General features: G+C 29.3%; 1 protein-coding gene across 1 annotated transcript in view; it reads right to left on the bottom strand.

Moving 5' to 3' along the window:
- Positions 1-22,710, bottom strand: part of LOC123305849 (gamma-aminobutyric acid type B receptor subunit 2) — a 130,504-nt gene that overhangs the window by 2,954 nt on the left and 104,840 nt on the right. The window contains exons 12-14 of the mRNA XM_044887685.1: positions 12,159-12,449; positions 8,426-8,738; positions 7,209-7,465 (exon numbers count right to left, since the gene is read on the bottom strand). Coding sequence (XP_044743620.1) covers positions 7,209-7,465; positions 8,426-8,738; positions 12,159-12,449 — 861 coding nt within the window. The remainder of the gene's footprint in view (positions 1-7,208; positions 7,466-8,425; positions 8,739-12,158; positions 12,450-22,710) is intronic.

Genomic DNA, 22,710 nt, shown 5'->3' with positions numbered 1-22,710 from the left:
TGTAAATAAAAGTGCACGAGGTCATTGGTTTGTCAAGGCAGGCTATCCACTGCCACTAATCACGGTTATGTTGGAAGATGGCCCTTGGTCTCCCATTCGTATGTAATAAAAATAAGATAATAAAAAGAATGAAAATGTACTAAGTATCGGGGGTGGTGAAGATTTACAAACTAGTTCTAAGAAGTATCATGAACTTCTGCCAGAGTAAATGTGAAGATTCGAAAAACTTTAGTCACTTTGAAAAACATGACAGTATGTTTTACAAACTTTGGAAACTTCTGAAGGTTTGCGAATATTGCGACTGTATATCGTGAAAAACATGAAAACACTATTATCTAAAAATAATAAATATAGCCAAGAAAACTATACAAACTTTGAGTCATTCTTTTCAGAAATTTCAATTTTAGAAAATCATTCTTTATTCGTGATATTTTATTAATTACAGGGAACCTAATAGTGATGGGACTAGATGTTATATATACATTAGCGAATGCGAATGCGAATGTTAACTTTCAAATGAAGCGCTCACAAATTCTAATTTATAAACTTAATTAATCCTTATGTATATTTTTCTAGCATGTTTTTTTCTGTCCATACCTTATCTTCCTTATTTCTTTATCAAATTTCATGATTAACCGCTCATTTTCAAGCTTATCATATTGGCTTCTGACGAAAAATATACTCACGGACTAAATATATCATCTATATTTTAAATGAGTTAAATAATAAGTCTATCAGGCAAACATGATTCGAATGTAACACTTTTTATAGATGTTTATCACTTTTCTATGAAATTTGTTGTTGTTTTTTGTTTTTGTCACGAGCACAGGGTAGCCATGGGTAACGGTAGCCACAGGATCGGAATTCCACAGAGGTTGAGCTAGTACATATAATTCTTGATTAGCGTAAAAGAGTCCATCGTATAAGTTCATTAAAAACAAATCATTTAAGTCCATTAAAAGCAAAATTTTAAGGTTAGTTTACTATAATTGCATTTTCCCAACATTCAAATTTAACAGTGATTAAAACTAGATCTAAAAATTTGAGTAAAGTACATATTAGTGAAGTTTGGGGCTATTTTGCAATTTATGATACAAAATGATGAACTTTTGTCAAAAACATCCGCATCGTTTTTTGCGAATGCGAATGGCGAATGTCAAAAAAAACGCGAATGCGTTTATTCGTCCCATCACTTAGTATATTCGTCTCGTCCCTAATAATCCTAGAAAACGATATACAAGCATGGGGTAAACATTACTATTTTTAAATGAAATCCTGTACATATTCAAGTTCTTTACATCTCATCTAAAATATCTGTTATCTCTGGTATTGTCATGTATTTGCTGGTACACCATGCCAGTATCAGTAGTACAGATGCTAGCAAGTACAACATCTATACCAGTACTGATTGTACTGTTTGTTAAACCATTCTCTCAGTGAGAGAAGTGAGAGACTCTCACTATGAGTTAAAACAATTGACTAGAATGTACATTTACTGGGTTATGCATTAGTGTATATTACGCTCTTTTAGTGTTGCAACAAAATTGGAAATACTGACATTTTTCTCATTTTTTTTGTCAAAGTCAGTAAAGTATGTATTTTCTAACATTCACGAGAAGGTCTTTCTTTGATATACAGAGTATTTTCTTGAAAGTGTGGAAAATGTTGTATCTCGTATAGTATACGTGAAAAAGTCGATTGAGCTAATTTTATCCTACTACAAAGTTGATCCGTTTGGCAGGTAGTTAATTTTAAAATACAAATTTTGAAAAAGTATCTTTTAAATACTTGAAACTGAAGCTCACATCTCTGCTGTAATTTGGCATAGAGGCGCTTTTTTACATGATATATAAAACCCAATAAAAATACTCAGGAATAATACCTATTCATTCAGGATTTGTAAGTATGAAATTTAGATTATAATCGAGGAAATAAGGCATTTGACCTAGGACTCCACGCTTATAAATAGGAACTGGTGGAAAATGTTTGTCTCGGTGAATTCAACAAAATCATATTCATGCGAACTTGTGTTTTTTAAATTAACGATTATAAAGTGGGACAGAGGTACCCTACAACCGGATTTATATTTGGACGATTCTAATCTTTTTTCCAGAGTCCTGACATATCCAAACTATCCACACCATTTTTAAGATATACAGACAAACAGAGCGACCAGACAAACAAACAGACTGACAAGTAGGCAGGCAATAATGACAATTAATAAAAATATGGTTAAATGCGAATCAGTAAACTTTACAAGCAGTCGGCAAAGATGTTGGCCAGCACTGGTAAAGATACTACTGGAAAAAGTTAGTGCTACCAGTGCTAATAATCAACGTCTGTAATTAGATATGAAAATTTTTTCATTAAAACAGTGATGATGAGTGTAACCCCGGTTCAAATCTTTTCATTTATTTATCAACAAATAAGTAATTATCATAATTTTCAGTTCGATGTTTGTATTTCAATTTTTTTGAGGTATTTTCTCATTTGATTTACCTTTGAACTCTTTGTATAGAATGAATCACTTCATATTTAACTTGTGTGTGTGTAGACGATACAATATGTATGTATGGAACATAACATATTTCTGTGTATGATAAAATAAATGAATGAAATATGCAAATATTGTATCACAATATGTCATATGAAGCAAAATAATAACTACATTATATATCGTGTACTATATATTATAACAAAATGATCTATTTAGATTGATAAATTATTTAGGTGGGCTATTGTCATCCTTATTAGACGGTTATCTAGGCCGGTTCATTGTAATTTATTACTGCAGCTACCAGTAAATAAATACTTTTTTGCTGGTGAAACGAAATAATCCTATTTCTAAAATAATGTTTGAAAAAATACTTAGGGGACATAATTCGATCTCGTTACGTATTTAATATGATAAGGACTAAATGGAAATGATGGTTGTCGTCAATACTCAATCATTTGTGTAATCAAGATCGGTCCATCGGTTTCTAATGCTACAAAATGCGAATAACAACAGTTGCCTGGAATGAAAACGCCCTATCTTCTTATTTTAAAAAATAATCTAAAAACATTGTAGTGTTTAATGTGGTGTTTTTTTACTGGTATAATTATTATGAACTTAGAAAAAGTTGAAAGAGATAGCAACTCATAAATGTCAATTGAACGTATATCTATAATTAAAAATTACACACCAAATTTTTAAACCCGAAGAGTGTAAATTAAAGTGCTTGCTTTATATTACCTTACATATTTCGCAGAAAAAGAACCCATAACAGTTTTAAAGTATTGTAGAAGAGGAGCTAAAACGAATTATTTAAAATATTTTTTTGCTCAAATTACATCTTATTACATAGTGTGGTTTTCTTCTGGGCTAACGACTTGAAGTTTGATAAATTAAAGATATAATGGGAAAATTTTGTAAACTCGCTTTTAGAGAATTTTCGAAGGAAATGGAGGTATTGGTTTTGTACTGATGATGGAATTTTCAAAAAATTTCATGTTCATCGATCCTACCTAATAAATGTCAAAAATGACCTATGACCTACAGGGCTATATATAGCCCTGCAGCCTCAAAGGATTTCGCAAAATTTAAAATACTAGACTTAATGATGCATTTTTTATTCCAACATTTACAACTATAATTTTTTTTTAATTCATAAGCGAATTCTCATAGAAATTGAAAAAATAACACATTTTTCTTAATATAGATTATTGCACTTTTAATTTTTCAAGAATTTTTATTTCGGAAATTAAGCGTAATTTTTATTTTGGAAATTATTTACTAATTTGATGCAAGTTAAATGCAATATCTAAGCATTTTAGATCGTCGAATAGTCAATAGTAATCACAAATAAATAACACTAAAATCTAAATCTCAATTTAATCTAAAGGTAATCATCACCATTTACAAGACCTAAATACTGAATAAACTCAGTACATACCATAAAAAATCAGAAAATAATATAAACACACCTAAAACGATCTGAACAAAATTACACTAATTAGTTAATAAACAGGGACACAATGAAAACGGCCTACACAATTGAGAATACACACAAAATAACTTAACGAATTTAAACGACATGCAAAGTTTGAAAGACGTATTGTTTATTGATTTAAAAACATATAAAATATTGTTTCCCCAACAACCATTGAAGTAGGTAAATTATTATCCAAACTATAATAGATGGCCCTGACATATAATCAATCGTGTTGCTTAAGGCACCTTCTGGAGTAAGGCACCTTCAGAGAACTAAAATATTAAAAAATTTTCAAGGAGTTGCAGATCTGTTTTAAATTTAAAACTATATTCTGTGATTTCAATTCTATTTTTCTATTCCATTTTCAGTTATTTCAGCACAAGTTAGGCTGATTTTTATCGATTAGCTAATCTGCATGACATGAGCTGACATTCACAGCATCTATTAGCATTTTTTAATGTATTATAGTAAATCACTTTAACCTAGTTTACTTGCTAACTTCAGTAATTGTGCATTTCAGAACTCAGAACTTTCTCAACGATATGCTTCAAATTATCATGCTTACGGAAGTTATCAATAAACATGAACATTTAGATAAGTCTAAGGGCATTCATAAATGTTTATTTTGCATATGGGACAGAAACTAGTTCGCTTTATCTTTTAGTTTATGTTCATACTACATAGATATATTCGATGTATTTTCATGGTGAGACTGGGAAAAAATCGCTTAACCTTGTTTTTAACAATTGAAGTTTTGAATTTGAATTTCAAAACCAAAAATAGACTATTTCCAATAAATCGAACACCGATTCTAAAAAATTGTTTTTAAATGGAAAAACCGAGTAGTACGAAACGTAATTTAGTAAGGTTTTTACAGTAATTTCGAAGATAATATTAGATCATTATGTACAGAGATAAAAAAATAAACATAAAATACTTAGAAAGATACAAAAAAAGTTTGATATGATTTTTTTCTTTGTTTTCATAAAATTTAAAAAAAGAGGATATTTGTTGAGAAACTAGGAGCAGAACGATTGAAAGGGGGTTGGAATAAAACATTTTTCTGAATAAATGAGGGGGGTTGTTTTTAAACTTCAAAAAAAGAATAATAATTTTTAAAACAAAAACATGTAACTTATTTCCTATAACACAACAAGTATTTTTTATTTATACCGCATGTTTATCTAAAAATTCCCAATGATCCAATAGACCTTTTTCTTGAAAAACAGGAATGCTTTTTCTTAATTTTTTATGAAAATATAGGTCGAGTAACAATAAAAACACTATGAAAAAAATTGTAAAAAAGTCACAATATTTGAAATAATTTAAATAATTTAAAACGACTTTTTTTGGCTCCACAGCACACGTGATCTGTTACGTCAATCCGACAAGCAATGACAATAAAACAGTCGTATTAATGTATCATTATTATCAACTTTAAATTACGTCACAAAGACATTCGTGTGTTTCCGGATCGTTTTAGCCAATTTGAATTTTAATGATTTTCATTGTCTGTTTTCTCGGTCATATGGCTCCAAAAAAATCAGGGAAAAAAATTAGCCCATTTATGAAGACATTTAGTTTCATTAAAAAAAAAAGAAAAAAAAATGTGAAAAAGGTCTATTACTAACAATTTAAAGTCCATATCCCTAAGTAATTCATATTTGTATTTTATGTAAAGATGAAGACTAAAGATCTGGAATACTTTGTCTTATCCTAGGATATTATTTGTTTCAGCAAAATAGTTAATTTGATAAAGTACATAAGTACATGTCTGTTAGACTAATCGAAGTAGGTGAATTAATGAAAAATACGGAACTTATATATGAAAACAGTGGGCACTGCCTCTGCTACTACAAAAAAACTTGCTAAAGTCCTTTCCACTCCTTATTATCATATTCGAAGTATTACTATCGATTACAATCGAAAGTTTCAATTGTTTTCTAAATCATTTTGCAATTTTATCAAAGGTGAAATACGGATGGTAAGGTTATACAGTTTTTAACATTTTTGAAATTTGATTTTTGAAACACAGGCGAACATGGCAAACTTATAAGGGTTTCATGTGAAAATGGAATTGGCTATGTTGTAAATTAAAATTTTGATTCTTATAATGCTACATTATATGCTAGTTAATCTCATTTCATAATTGACAGTACGGTATATTTGGTAGAAAAAAATTTCAAATAATATTTCTCCACCTAACACAAGCTATGTAATTTTATTTTCCACAAAATTTCAATCATAAAAATTGTTGTACTTGTTTGAAATATTATTAACTTGATTTTGATAAAATAAAAATACAACGTAGAATTATATTAATCCTCGTATATACAATGTGATTAAAGAAGAGCGTATTTTAAAAAAATCGTAAAAAGTAAGTAATAGTGTTCGATATCACAAAAATAAATACATTGATTAATACAAGCAACGACAGACCAGGAGATGATGATATATGATGGTTTTTTTTTTATTCACTTCTAGCTTTGAGGATTATTGAAGAATGTCAGTCGGCTCTTCACAAACGACAAGGGTAGCAAGTAGCAGAAAGTGGAAAACTAAACACGATTCTGTAGGGAAAAATGAAAATTTTCTACGCTTTGAATTGTTATATAGCAACTCCGCGGTAGAATTGACAAAATGAGACACTCTAATCTTTTGCCATCTTAGCAAGAGCATCATTAAAGCGGGGGATCAAGGAATAGTTTCAAAATTGCCGAATTTATAAAGCGCCATGCCTTTAAAATTCGATAGAAGTAGTTAACTTAATTAATTCATGGAAACATAGCGGTCTGCTTAAGGCATAGGTACCATCGTACTGATTTAACTATGACCAGCTTATCATAAAGACCTCATCTATAATCTATAGGTTTCTGGTTGGTTAATCTAAAATAATCTAAAACAATTTTTCACAATGTCGGTCGATTTTACTTATGTAGCATATTTAATGAGTTCCAATAGTTATGCTTCGCAGAAGTAAAAATAATAAGAATGAAAGAATATTTGGAAATTCGAATAACGATTTATAGAAATAAAAAGAATGTACAAGAAGGTATCAAAAAAAAATACAAAGCAAATTGAAACGGTAAATGCTATAATTTGTAGTTCTCTTTGTATTCTGCTCTTCTCTTTGCATCGGATGATTGTATTCGGATCGGTATGTTATAGCCACTTTGCAGAGATTATACAAAACATGTGAGTTTAAATGCAAAAGATAAAAATTGATTTACTTACTTTATTAAACTTCGAATGAGTTAATGAAGACGTGGATGAAGACGAACTAGATGTTGATGTTGAAACAGACTCCAGTAATAGTTTCTCTAATCGTCCAATTTCTAAATCCAATGCAGCTACTTCACGTCTATAAACACGATTTTGTACTTCCACGCGATATTGTAGTTCGCGTCTATCATCTGTTACAAATCGTCTAGTATTATATTCTATTTTTAATCCCATACTTTCTACAACTGGATCCGCATTTTCTTCATCACCTATATTTAGTAAGCTTCTGTCAACTACATTTTTATATACAAAACGTCTCAGAAAGTTCGAATTTGTAATTATATTTTTTTATATTTTTTAGAACTATACTCTAAATATAAATGAAACTTTTCAGTTGAAACGTTGTTTTCAAAAAAAAGAAAGCAATGGCTACGCTCAGGACTAAAGACTAAGCACGCTGGAAAGATGTGGTTTTTTAGATACGAGTTTGACTTCCACTTTAGGAAAAATATTGGAAAATGTAGTTTTCCAAACGTACACTAAATTACATTTTACAGTAAAAAAAATGGAAATGAAGGCAAAAAAAATTATGTTTGAATGATCAAACAACTCTCTACTAAATGGAAATTTAAAAAAAATATTTCCCGAAATAAACTTGTCTATTAATGTACATTTTATTTATTAGATCGAGCCAAGTGTTATGTTAGATTAACTTTTGCTTTCGAAGAAAGCTGAACTTCTCACTTCTGCTTGACGACGTCACATCGAAAACATATACCACTCAAATTTCGGATCTTGATGAGCTGTCTACATGGTCTTAGGCATAGAGTATTTACAAGTGTCCTATTCATTCTACGAAACCCAACACGAAACATATATCAACGATGACATACCAAAGTTAACCACAAATCATAGCGTGATTGGTACGCCAAAATTGACGAAAGCATGAAAGCCAATAAACTCGTCGATAAGGCTTAAATTGACGGACAAATTACCGATATTTGGTGGCTTTAAAATACAACAGTTTGTATATTTCTTCATGGTTACCGGTCAAGTTAACCTGTATCCTTACTTATAAGCCTAAACAGACGTACCCATTATATTATCATCACGAAAACTAATGGTTTTAGAAATAGATGTAAAAGACAGAAATCGTCAGTTTGCGGTTAGTTTACTATTTATTATATTTTTTTATCTATTTTCCCGAACTTTCTGTATCTTGAACTTACCTAATATAGCATGTAGTTTTGGTAAAAATAATAAACATAATGTACTTGTAGTCGATATTAATATTAACATTGTAATTGTGACGAATGCTAATGTCGCTTGTTCAGACATTAGATTTGCTAAAACTACCACAATGCCACTGGTAATGACCACACTGTAAACAGACATACCAATATATTCACTATCATTTAATGCTGGTATTTTAACGTGCCGTGTTTCCCATGCCATATACACGCCAACAATTAATAAAAGGCCTTTATACGCATATAATGCTCCCAGCCATCCATTTGTATTTTGTGATATACAAACTTCAACCTGAAATACAAAAAAATAGTAACATGGTAAACATTCGTGAATTTATACTTTATATTTATTATTATAACTTGCCATGGTAGGCTTAAGGTAGTACTATCTTTAATAGACTTTGCATTCAGAATTTAACCAGTTAAATTTTTAGGGGCCTTCAGTCAATCAATGCTAAAATATCTTTAAAATATGTTTTTTTTCAGTTCTCTGGAGGCCCTAAAAATTTAACTGGTTAATTATGGTATAATAATGACCAACTATGCCAAGTTTCATTAAATTCGGAATGCAAAGTCTATTACTGATAGTACTACCTTAAGAGAGAATAACCTTAATTTTACCTTAAACATAGTTTAAAAAAATTTTTTTAAGCAAAGATATAGCGAAATACAAGTGTAGATTATAAATTTCTTACACGCGGGTAGTAAATGGTTATTATGGAAAGTTTTAGCAAAATATAAAAAAATAAATAGCTTAGATGAGTGTGACCTTTGTCAAAGGTTAGGGTAGGTTAGAAAAGTGGTTGAAGCAATTACAAGACACTGGTTGGGCGGCAGGCTGAACGCCTGGGCTTGACAGTGTATCACGACTACTGGCATAGTGGTCAGGAGGAGGAGACAATGTCTCATCTTCTCTGTCACTGCCCAGCTCTTGCCATGAGGAGATAGACTTACTTGAGCAAGCCTCTCTTTGACGACCTCTACAGCCTAAAGTCGACGTCAAAGCACTCCTGCTGTTCTTAAACAGCTCCAAATGGTTCATGGAGTATTGACCGGGGATGGACAATGGACCCTATTTCAGAATAACAACGGACACTATGGTCTAAGTGCGTCTCACCCCAAGAGATCCACTCTAACCTAACCTGACCTTTATCATACTTGCCACCAAATTCCTATCTACCTAGTTTATTTGGGGCTAGGTGAATTCCGAGACTAGCTTTTCAAGTCGTTGTTACTTTTAAATTATTTTTGAAAATTATTCATGTCATGAATTGTGTATAACCATTTTATGAATTTTGATGGACCACTCTACATAGATAAATTTCTAGTTTAATATAAATTTTTTTTAATTTTTTTAATATCCTATAATTTTTTCTATCCAGATTATTTTCTTGTCAGTTTTTCATTTTAATGCAAAGTATAATATATTATATATATTTAAAAAATATTATTTCTGCATCTAAAGATTTTGTGATTTGATGTGTTGTTTAAATAAATTGAAAAAAAAAGAAGAAATATAATACATTTTCTATCCTTTATTAATACACGGTAGAATTAAATCATTTTAGGAGCCCGTACTTAAATTATTCAATAGTACGAAAGCTCTATTAATACTAACAGTAGTAAAGCTTGGCGATATGAACACTAACATTAAGAAAGCTTTGCTGTAATACCAAACCTTGAAAGCATTAGTTAATGCTCAAAGTACTTTCAAAAGTCAATGAATATACTATAAAATTCTTTGATTTCTCTTCGTTTTCACCATTAAAAATATTTTCGTCTACCTCTATGTTCAGTTAAAGATAACAAATTTGCCTTTTATCAATGAGAGATAAAGGATGTTCATCCAGACCAGGTGTAAAGGTAATGGATAATCGTGAAGGAAAGTTGTACTAACACCTGACTTTTATAAAATTTATATTGATTGAAGCATTTAAAAGTATTTGGTATACTAAAAATTGTGTAGCAGTTGTTATAAAAACTAGGAAAACTGAAACTTGAACATAGTTACACTGTAACAACAGGTGAATATGTTATTAATCTATGACGTTGTTATCAATTTAGCATTCCGGATTCTTTCTTCGTATTTACGTTTTACTATCATTTGTTTGTATAAATTGGAACGTACAAAATTATTAAAAACTAAAACTGAAGGTTATCAGTTCCTTTTCCGAGTTTGTAAAACTCCCACTTGCTCGATTTTGTATTTTTTCTGTTTATTTTTCAATTTAATAGGTTTTTTTTTCTAAAAAAAAGTGTATTTGTTTTAGATTCAAATCTAGAACACATTTAATTTTTTTCTAGATGTTTGAGATTATAATGGACAACGAACAATGTATTTTTAAATGCAATATTTAAGATTAAATCTTTTTTTTTTTTAAATGTATTTTTATTTATTTTAATATATAAAAATATTATAAATACTAGGAAAAATCACCGGTTTTTGGTTACTCATATTTAATGGTTTTAGGAGAAATCCGATGATCGATTGGAGTGTCCCATTTTAACTAAAATGAAGTAAATTTTATTGTTTTCATAGACATAGTTCTATGATAGAAGCGATAATCCAAAACCAATAAGCATAGAAGTAAAAAGTAACAACAGTTTTCAAATAAGGACATTATTTTGTAATAAAACGTGACAATTTTCTGCGTTCATGAAAGATCTTTAATTTAAATGTATGAAATTGATATCCAGAGGAAAACAGAAAATATTCATATAATATCTGTAAATGGCCCTGTAAGATTCCGAGTACGTAAAATTGAAAATTCCATATTTTCACAATGTATGTCGATGTACGATATTTCAATATAAGCCCCCTTTGAGGCAGAATAACTTTTCGAAATAAGTCTTATCTTACGATCCAATTTTATTTTAACATACATTAGGAAGATTTTAAGATAAAAGGGAAAACATGCTCCGTGAGGATTTGTTTTATTTTTCAATTTTCAATTACCTATACACATTCAAATATTAAGGTTTTGCAGATTTTAGCAGATTTTGGAGAGGACTTTTATAAGCATACTATTAAAGAGCAATAGTTATCGAAAATTTAGAGCTTTTCTAAGCAAAAAAAAACATAATTTTATGAGTGATATTCGGAAGTTATTTTATCTTTATTATTAGGTGTCGACTATCCTACCTACGGTTTTTTATGAGGTTGGCACAAAGGTTAATACCAAAATTGTTTCTAAAAGAATCAACCACAGCTGATTATACCTCCTAGTTCCTTTCTTTTTCCCTGTTCCATTTATGACATATTCTGTACGAAGTATTTATTATTAAAAAAAAAAAAGAATAAAATTGAAATATAATTATTAATATAAATATTAATATACAAGATACTATTTTTGTCTTGAATAAGCTAAAAAACGATGTTTTTTGTTTAACAAAAAAATCGAACTCTGGGCGCGAAATTCTGATTCAAGAGGCAAAAATACATTTACAAAAATTTATAATTCTTATTTAAGTCAAGAAAAACAAAATATATAGAACTATCCAACTGACTTAACAATAGAGTATAAACCCCAAACCAAAATATTCTTTTTATAACAACCTTCGAACAAATGTTTTCTAAATATCACATGTGTAGCCGTATTATATGAATTTTGCTTTATATGTGGCCGCATCAGTAAAAAATTAATAATTTTGACAAAATAAAATTAATTAAAATTGTGGTACCTTTTAGAATTAGAAATAAAACTAAACTCACCTGAGGCTGGTACACAACACTCCGATCTATTAAACTAATTTCCAATGTTAAATTACGCAGATGCCGTTGCATTGGGTCCACAATGACCCACAATGTGACAATAAAACAATCCATTAACAACAGCACACATATCATTAAAATTAATTGTGTGTCTTGTAATAATTTATTTTTTACAATTCCAGCATTTCGACGACTTATACTGTGTGTAAATATATGATGTACACGATACGTTTTTGTAAACATGGAACCAAATGCAAGAGAGAAGCCAGCGGATAATAAATAGACACGAGCCTGAAACAAAAATTATCATTAAATATTAAGGTAAGATGTTGTATCAAGAATAAATACAATGTACTTAGTAGCTTCATTCTTTAATTTTCGGCGGATATTTCTGCCTTTGAGATAGAAACTAATTATATACAGACAAATTTTAGTTACGAGAAGGTAAGCAACGTAGAGAATATCTATGTGCATTTGTGTTCAAATAAAGTGGAAACAACATTTTTCAGTGTTAGAAATTCAAAATTATTCTTTAAATATTCGTTTATTTACAAGTTGATTATTGTTTTTCGTGATCCAAATCATTGACAAATAATATAAATTGTCTAAATTATACTCCACTCAAATTACTGTCTGTTGGTGGGTTTCCTGTTATTAATGTTGAGAACGTAAAGTTTGAAAAAACGCATCGTGATATACCTTAGATCAAAGTGTTTTCTATATCCATGATATAACATTTTGATATAGATACACTAGTGTAAAATTTTACAATTATTTTCTATTTTATTTTAGGTTACCATGTTTAGTTTAGCGAAATGAAAGTGGAAAGAAGTAATTCCATTCACCCCGGATCAATAAAAGTATCACCAGTTCAAGTTGTTACTAGATACTCATGGTAGAGGATTTCTGTAAGAGAAATTTCATTTTGGGAAAAATACATAGTTTTGGGGATTAACGTTGTTATGAACGCAGACAATGTTCAGTTCAATCATTGTAATGCAAAGATCTCGATAACTTTTAAAATAGAAACGGGAGTGTTGGAAGTAAGCCACCAATTCCATTAATTATACCATGTATATATGAAATATACATAGTATATTAAGTTTCGTCCCAAGTTTGTAACGCTTAAAAATATTGATGCCACGAACAAAATTTTGGTATAGGTGTTCATAGAATCACCTAATTAATCCATTTCCGGTTGTCCGTCCGCCCGTCCGTCCGTCCGTCCGTCTGTGGACACGATAACTCAAAAACGAAAAAAGATATCGATTTGAAATTTTTACAGCGTACTTAGGACGTAAAAAGTCAGGTCAAGTTCGTAAATGAGCATCATAGGTCAATTGGGTCTTGGGTCCGTAGGACCCATATTGTAAACCGTTAGAGATAGAACAAAAATTTAAATGTAAAAAATGTTGCTTATAAAAAAATAAAAAACTTTTGTTTGAAACATTTTTTTGTAAACATCACTGTTTACCCACGAGGGCGTTAATTAGGTGCAAATTTTATAGTATGTATTAATATAGGAATATCAAAGTGAATATCTTTTGTTATTTACGTGACGTCAAAAAAAACAATTTAACCAAGGTTTAAGGCGAAATTAGATTCATTTTCCTATTTTACTATTTATAATTTCAAAAACAACTCTTTGAGTAAATATGGTTTTTTCAGAATCGTAGGAACTGTTTTATCAAACCACATTTTAAGGAAAACGATTAAAAGTTTTTATCTGAGTATATTATTAATATATACTTGATTTCGTTAAAATCGCAACAATTACAACACATCTAAGTCACATAAACACTCATCACATGTAATGATACTCATTTTATTAATCATTTACAGTAGAAAAAAAAATTATTAATCATGTGAAATCTGTAAGAAAACTTTTCATACAAGAGACAGTTTTACAACAACATAAATGTAGTAAAACCGAGGAAAAACCTGATATTTGTAATAGAACATTTTATAATAGAAGCAAAAAATTCTTAATAAATAGGGTCTATGAATAGTTATTACTACACTGTATCCGAATGACTTAATGTGTTTCGGTTTAGAAGGATGTGTTGTCGGTTTATACTTATTCGGTTTTCTCACTCAAATCCCGGATAAGTATAAACTTTAATTTTTTTTTAAATGAATTTATTAATATGATTTTTTGCAAATCAATTAAATTAATTTGAATACGCATTTATTTTGGAATAAGTTAAATTTATTTATTCATTAGGTTAATATAATTTTCTCACTGATATTAGCTTTTTAAATTGTATATATATATATCGGGTCATATGGCGAAGTGGTAAGCGAGTCCGACTCGTAGTACTAAGATCGTGGGTTCGAAACCCACTAAAGTACAAAATTTTTTTTTCCCTACGTTATTAATTTAAGTTTGTGTAACAATCCCACAGGTGTTTTAGTCACTCAAAGTTTTTCATTAGGTTTGTACAGCTTTATCACCGATAATGTCTCTTGATATTGTTTCATCATATAAGAGGTGTCGCAGCTCGGTGTTAAGCGAGTGCGACTCGTAGATCGAAGGTCTATGGTTCAAAGCTCGGGCAAATAAAAATTTTAAATTTTTTCTCTACATTTCATGTTCTGATTTATTCAAATTAATTTCATTAATTTAAATGCGTGTTAAATTTCCGCGCTTTTTTCGGGTGTGGTCAATCAAAATTATTCATTAGGTCAGTAGTGTTTCATCGTTCATAGTGGTTAGTTGGTTACATTTGTGCTTTGTGTTTCACCTTCATTTGACTTCCAAACGTCAAATTTCATTTTCGAATTTGTTTCTGAGTAAGTTTTTGTTTTAATTTACATTTTTCTAATTCTTTTTTTCTATGTACATTGTAAAATTCTATATTATATTTAATTTGTTTCATATTTTGTCTAAATACTTTTTTACACAAAAATTATGTTTGAGTCACTTGTTTATTTTTTCCAATTGAAATCACATTCTAGAATTAGTTGTTTTATTATTAGTGTACGACTACACTAATTGTACGACTACACGTTTTTTTATTTGATTTCATTATTTTTCGAGCTTACATTTATTCCCAAGAGATTCAATCTAATTTATACAAAATTTATTTATAATAAATATAACAAAATGAATATGTACTATATGAATATGTTTCATAAAATTTTTTGACGTTAGTGTTATTTTAGATGTAGAGTTTACTAATAAACACACAGTTTTAATATTAATAATTATAATTTTTATTTAAGAACGTTCATTCATCAACTTAAGAAATAATTTTGAAATTTTTTTGAAATTTTATTAAAATTTTTAATAATTACTAACTGATAAAAGTTTCAAGTATAGTTATCGATATAATTTTTGAGAAATATCGATTTATATTTTCCATTTAAACCTATGTTAAAGATTAATTTTTGTCACTTTTTGAATTTAAAATTTAACATTAATTACGTTTCGATTAATTTATATAATTGTATATTTTTCTTTCTTAAATCATTTAAACTTTTTTATCATCATAATTATTTTTATTTGTCTACTTACAAGTCTCATGAATGTACGTCCTTAAATGAATAACTAAATATCTCTACAATCACTTGAACATTCATAATATTAATGAAATGTTTTAATATTATTGTTTTCATCAACAACTCCGTTACTAAATATCGAAAAAAATTCTATCAAAATAATAAATAAAACTAAACTTGTATTCAATTGATTTCAACACTCCGCTCAATTCAAACAAAACAGATTCCTATGGACTTAGCAAATTTGTGAAATTTTTGATTTGATAAACCTTTGGTACAAATATCAGCCAGTTCATTTTTTGTAGGTATATAATCAATTTTTTTTTAAATTCTGATCGAATGAAATGTTATTTAAGTTCACGTACATGCGTGAACCTGTTTTGCTACGTGCGTTCATAGGGAAACAGTATGTAACTTTTAAAGAATTTTAAATTAATAGAAATTTTTTTGAAATTCTATTAAAAGTTTAAATAATTATTACCTGGTAAAAGCTTGTAAAAAAAAGTATTGGTATCGATATAATTTTAGAAAAATATCGTATTTATATTTTCCATTTAGTCCCATATTAAATCTTACTTTTAGTCAATTTTTTAAACTTAAAATTCAATGAAAATAATTCGATAACAGGTTTTTTTTCTTGTCTTAAATCATAGAAAATCATTTAAACTATCGCATTACCATATTGTTTTTTATTTCTCTACTATTATCGTTGACGCATGTACGCCCTTCAATTATTTGGAAATAATATATTTTGAAAATCTAAAAAACAGAATATTGTTGCATTAGCTAGCTGCGGTTTGTAAAATGAATGTTTTAATATGATCGTTAAACCAGTAATTTTTGAGGATAATCAATCAAGTATTCAATAAGTCAAGAATTGGGAAAGTAAAAGAAGTAAACATATTGGCATTAAATACCATTTCATTCGATCAGAATTAAAAAAAGATAATTTAAAAATTGAACATATACCTACAGAGAATCAATTGGCTGATATTTGTACATACACTAATAATAAAATTATTTTTAATTATTTTAATTATTTATCACTAAAATATATTTATTCATTAGGTTGGTCCAGTTTTACATCAAGTCGTGTGGCAGAGAGTATAGTGAGTCCTACTCCTCTTACACAGGTATGGAGTTCAAAATCCAGGTAAGTAAAATTTTTATTTTTATTTTCTAAATCTCATGTGATAATTTATTCTTAGTAATATAATTAATTTGAGTGTGTGTTTTACTATTCACTATGAATAGCTTATTTATTTGACATTTATCTATTCCCATCATTTGAATTCCAAATCTTAAATTTCATTTTTGGGTTTGTTTCTAAGTAAGTTTATGTTAATAAAGGTAAATTAAGATTAAATGAGCCATCTTTAATTGTTTATGCATAAATATTATTGCAAATTAAGCAATTTTTAACTTTTATGCCCAGAGATATTTTTGTTTTTTTTCAATTTATTTTACTCTAAATATCAGTTCATTAATTTAAATTTGTAAAATCGGTCTGCCCTATATCCTGAGAAGCGACGTTGACTAACTAAGGTTAGTATGATGTTTCTCAGGAAAAACTCGTTCGATTTTTGCATGTGTTATAACACTATGAGAAATTGTGTAGTCAAAAATCAATTTTTTCTCGTTATGTCTGTCTATAAGCCAAGCGCCTCGATAGGGGATTGTATCAACTCATGATGACGTTGAGACGGAACTTGCAACGTGCGCAGTCATCACTTAAAGTGAGTTAGGTATATCTAGACAGATAATGTACGGAAAAAATGATCTTGATTGCATGGATTTTTCGCCTGTGTTATATATAGCCTGTGATATATTGAATTGGTTTCATTCTGGGGTAAGTCTACTTATAACTGGGTTGAAAAATTGCCTAATTTTTCTTTTTAAATTTTTTTTATTTTCTTTTTTAAATATATTATTTTAAATTTGTAAATTCGGTCTGCCCTAAATTCTGAGAAGCGACGTTGACTAACTAAGGTTAGTATGATGTTTCTCAGGAAAAACTCGTTCGATTTGTTGCATGTGTTATAACACTATGAGAAATTGTGTAGTCAAAAATCAATTTTTTCTCGTTATGTCTGTCTATAAGCCAAGCGCCTCGATAGGGGATTGTATCAACTCATGATGACGTTGAGACGGAACTTGCAACGTGCGCAGTCATCACTTAAAGTGAGTTAGGTATATCTAGACAGATAATGTACGGAAAAAATGATCTTGATTGCATGGCTTTTTCGCCTGTGTTATAGCCTGTGATATTTTGGATTGGTTTCATTCTGGGGTAAGTCTACTTATAACTAGGTTGATATGGTTAAGTCAAATGGACCTTCAGAAATATTTATGCATAAAGGTTATTGTAAATTAAGCAATTTTTATTTATTCCTTTTCTTTTTAAAATAATTGAATTTTTTTCCAGAGATATTTATGCTTTTTCATCTCCGACATTGTCATTTGTATAATTCTGTGTTTGTGACTTGTAAAATTCATATCCTATCCTAGAATTATCCTTTTATATCATATCCTATCCTAGAACTTTCTTTAATTGTTTATGCATAAATATTATTGCAAATTAAGCAATTTTTAACTTTTATGCCCAGAGATATTTTTGTTTTTTTTTTTTCAATTTATTTTACTCTAAATATCAGTTCATTAATTTAAATTTGTAAAATCGGTCTGCCCTATATCCTGAGAAGCGACGTTGACTAACTAAGGTTAGTATGATGTTTCTCAGGAAAAACTCGTTCGATTTTTGCATGTGTTATAACACTATGAGAAATTGTGTAGTCAAAAATCAATTTTTTCTCGTTATGTCTGTCTATAAGCCAAGCGCCTCGATAGGGGATTGTATCAACTCATGATGACGTTGAGACGGAACTTGCAACGTGCGCAGTCATCACTTAAAGTGAGTTAGGTATATCTAGACAGATAATGTACGGAAAAAACGATCTTGATTGCATGGATTTTTCGCCTGTGTTATAGCCTGTGATATATTGAATTGGTTTCATTCTGGGGTAAGTCTACTTATAACTGGGTTGAAAAATTGCCTAATTTTTCTTTTTAAATTTTTTTTATTTTCTTTTTTAAATATATTATTTTAAATTTGTAAATTCGGTCTGCCCTAAATTCTGAGAAGCGACGTTGACTAACTAAGGTTAGTATGATGTTTCTCAGGAAAAACTCGTTCGATTTGTTGCATGTGTTATAACACTATGAGAAATTGTGTAGTCAAAAATCAATTTTTTCTCGTTATGTCTGTCTATAAGCCAAGCGCCTCGATAGGGGATTGTATCAACTCATGATGACGTTGAGACGGAACTTGCAACGTGCGCAGTCATCACTTAAAGTGAGTTAGGTATATCTAGACAGATAATGTACGGAAAAAATGATCTTGATTGCATGGATTTTTCGCCTGTGTTATAGCCTGTGATATTTTGGATTGGTTTCATTCTGGGGTAAGTCTACTTATAACTAGGTTGATATGGTTAAGTCAAATGGACCTTCAGAAATATTTATGCATAAAGGTTATTGTAAATTAAGCAATTTTTATTTATTCCTTTTCTTTTTAAAATAATTGAATTTTTTTCCAGAGATATTTATGCTTTTTCATCTCCGACATTGTAATTTGTATAATTCTGTGTTTGTGACTTGTAAAATTCATATCCTATCCTAGAATTATCCTTTTATATCATATCCTATCCTAGAACTTTCTTTAATTGTTTATGCATAAATATTATTGCAAATTAAGTAATTTTTAACTTTTATGCCCAGAGATATTTTTGTTTTTTTTCAATTTTTTTTACTCTAAATATCAGTTCATTAATTTAAATTTGTAAAATCGGTCTGCCCTATATCCTGAGAAGCGACGTTGACTAACTAAGGTTAGTATGATGTTTCTCAGGAAAAACTCGTTCGATTTTTGCATGTGTTATAACACTATGAGAAATTGTGTAGTCAAAAATCAATTTTTTCTCGTTATGTCTGTCTATAAGCCAAGCGCCTCGATAGGGGATTGTATCAACTCATGATGACGTTGAGACGGAACTTGCAACGTGCGCAGTCATCACTTAAAGTGAGTTAGGTATATCTAGACAGATAATGTACGGAAAAAATGATCTTGATTGCATGGATTTTTCGCCTGTGTTATAGCCTGTGATATATTGAATTGGTTTCATTCTGGGGTAAGTCTACTTATAACTAGGTTGATATGGTTAAGTCAAATGGACCTTCAGAAATATTTATGCATAAAGGTTATTGTAAATTAAGCAATTTTTATTTATTCCTTTTCTTTTTAAAATAATTGAATTTTTTTCCAGAGATATTTATGCTTTTTCATCTCCGACATTGTAATTTGTATAATTCTGTGTTTGTGACTTGTAAAATTCATATCCTATCCTAGAATTATCCTTTTATATCATATCCTATCCTAGAACTTTCTTTAATTGTTTATGCATAAATATTATTGCAAATTAAGTAATTTTTAACTTTTATGCCCAGAGATATTTTTGTTTTTTTTCAATTTTTTTTACTCTAAATATCAGTTCATTAATTTAAATTTGTAAAATCGGTCTGCCCTATATCCTGAGAAGCGACGTTGACTAACTAAGGTTAGTATGATGTTTCTCAGGAAAAACTCGTTCGATTTTTGCATGTGTTATAACACTATGAGAAATTGTGTAGTCAAAAATCAATTTTTTCTCGTTATGTCTGTCTATAAGCCAAGCGCCTCGATAGGGGATTGTATCAACTCATGATGACGTTGAGACGGAACTTGCAACGTGCGCAGTCATCACTTAAAGTGAGTTAGGTATATCTAGACAGATAATGTACGGAAAAAATGATCTTGATTGCATGGATTTTTCGCCTGTGTTATAGCCTGTGATATATTGAATTGGTTTCATTCTGGGGTAAGTCTACTTATAACTGGGTTGAAAAATTGCCTAATTTTTCTTTTTAAATTTTTTTTATTTTCTTTTTTAAATATATTATTTTAAATTTGTAAATTCGGTCTGCCCTAAATTCTGAGAAGCGACGTTGACTAACTAAGGTTAGTATGATGTTTCTCAGGAAAAACTCGTTCGATTTGTTGCATGTGTTATAACACTATGAGAAATTGTGTAGTCAAAAATCAATTTTTTCTCGTTATGTCTGTCTATAAGCCAAGCGCCTCGATAGGGGATTGTATCAACTCATGATGACGTTGAGACGGAACTTGCAACGTGCGCAGTCATCACTTAAAGTGAGTTAGGTATATCTAGACAGATAATGTACGGAAAAAATGATCTTGATTGCATGGATTTTTCGCCTGTGTTATAGCCTGTGATATTTTGGATTGGTTTCATTCTGGGGTAAGTCTACTTATAACTAGGTTGATATGGTTAAGTCAAATGGACCTTCAGAAATATTTATGCATAAAGGTTATTGTAAATTAAGCAATTTTTATTTATTCCTTTTCTTTTTGAAATAATTGAATTTTTTTCCAGGGATATTTATGTTTTTTTATCTCTTTCTTATATTTTAGGAATACCTGTCCTGTAATTTTTTTTTTTAGGAATTGCGATAATGTTATCCAATTTGTCATGTTCCGGTCACGACAAATTGGATGATTATTTATCTTTTTCTTCTGTTTAAATGTAACCGGATGCACTTAAACAGAAGGAAAAGATCGTGGATTAGGCCTATAGGGGATACCACGTAAAAAAAAACGCGCTGATGTATCCTACCTCAATGGTAGTGTGGAAATGGATACAAAATTTTTTTTTAACGATTCTCTTTTACAGAGGAAATTTTGGAATACAAATGACACTCTTGACTAAGAAAATATTACAGAATATTCTGTATTTATTAGAAAAAAATTCATTGAAAATTGAAAAGTACGAAGAAAGCGGAATATTGTAGAATGTTATGGAAATTTTGAGAAAAATTGATACCTCTGAAAATTTTACTAAATAGGGGATTGGACTAATTTTTTTTATCATTTCAGATGAAGAATTCTCACTTTACGAATGGACAAGTGAAAATGTTTACTAGTATGCAAGATATGAACGTTATTCTGACGTTATTCAGTTAAATATGTCAGATATGTATGTATGTGAAATGTGACCGAGTTATCAACACTGCCTATACATGGTATTTCAACAATTAACTCAGTCAATTGTTTGTTTTCACTTGTTTTAATTGAAATTTAAATGTTGCAATTTAAATATTGCAAAAAAAAAAAAAAAAAAAAAAAATCGTAAAATACAAAAAAAATATCTTTATAGTTAAATAACTCGGAAAATAATAAAGTGACAGAAAAAAGTTTTAAGCGAAAAAATTTAGCTTCTTTTCAGCAAAAAATTTTACCTCTTAAGCTTTTTTTGCAAATTATTTTTTTCGAGTTGTTTAACGATAAAAACATTTTTTTTTTTTTCGAAAAAAGCTTTTTGCATTTAAAAATTTTATTTATGTAAATTAAATATAATTAAATGGAAAGTTTCAAGCATTAATTTTAGTTACCGTGGTAATATTCATCAGTTTTTGTACTGAATGAAACCATAAACAGAAAGGTACGAGAAACTTTGTTTTCATTATTAACTCCGTCAATTTTCATGCAAATAACTTCAAACTTCTTTCATTTTCATGGTTTTTTGTAGCCCTTCAAAAAGTGTATGTTATACATTCTTCAAAAAACTATTCAGTTATTTGACGTTAAATACTCCGAATTTCAATCGTCAATAACTCGGAAAGTATTGACTTTTTGAAATATGCTTGAATGACTTTTTTGAAAGATTTGATCCATCTATCGATTTCCGTTGTCATTTTCAACATATATTTTTCCATCCTCAAGATAGGGTAGCTATTCCATTCCACTCACTCCTACACCTCCTAGACAAGATCGCATAATTTTTTCTTTATATCAGCTTTAATCAATGCAGTAGAATAGTTTTTATTAAGATTTATTAATTGGCCCTGGATTCCAAAATTTTAAGTAATTTATGCCATACGCCTATCTATAATATATGCATGCTTCACTTATATATGTTTATATAAATGAGTATCATAT

Source organism: Chrysoperla carnea, chromosome 1 (assembly GCF_905475395.1).
Source record: "Chrysoperla carnea chromosome 1, inChrCarn1.1, whole genome shotgun sequence".
Lineage (NCBI taxonomy): Eukaryota > Metazoa > Arthropoda > Insecta > Neuroptera > Chrysopidae > Chrysoperla > Chrysoperla carnea.
The sequence above is the reverse complement of the archived record's forward strand: the minus strand, read 5'-3'. Positions and strand labels throughout refer to the sequence as shown.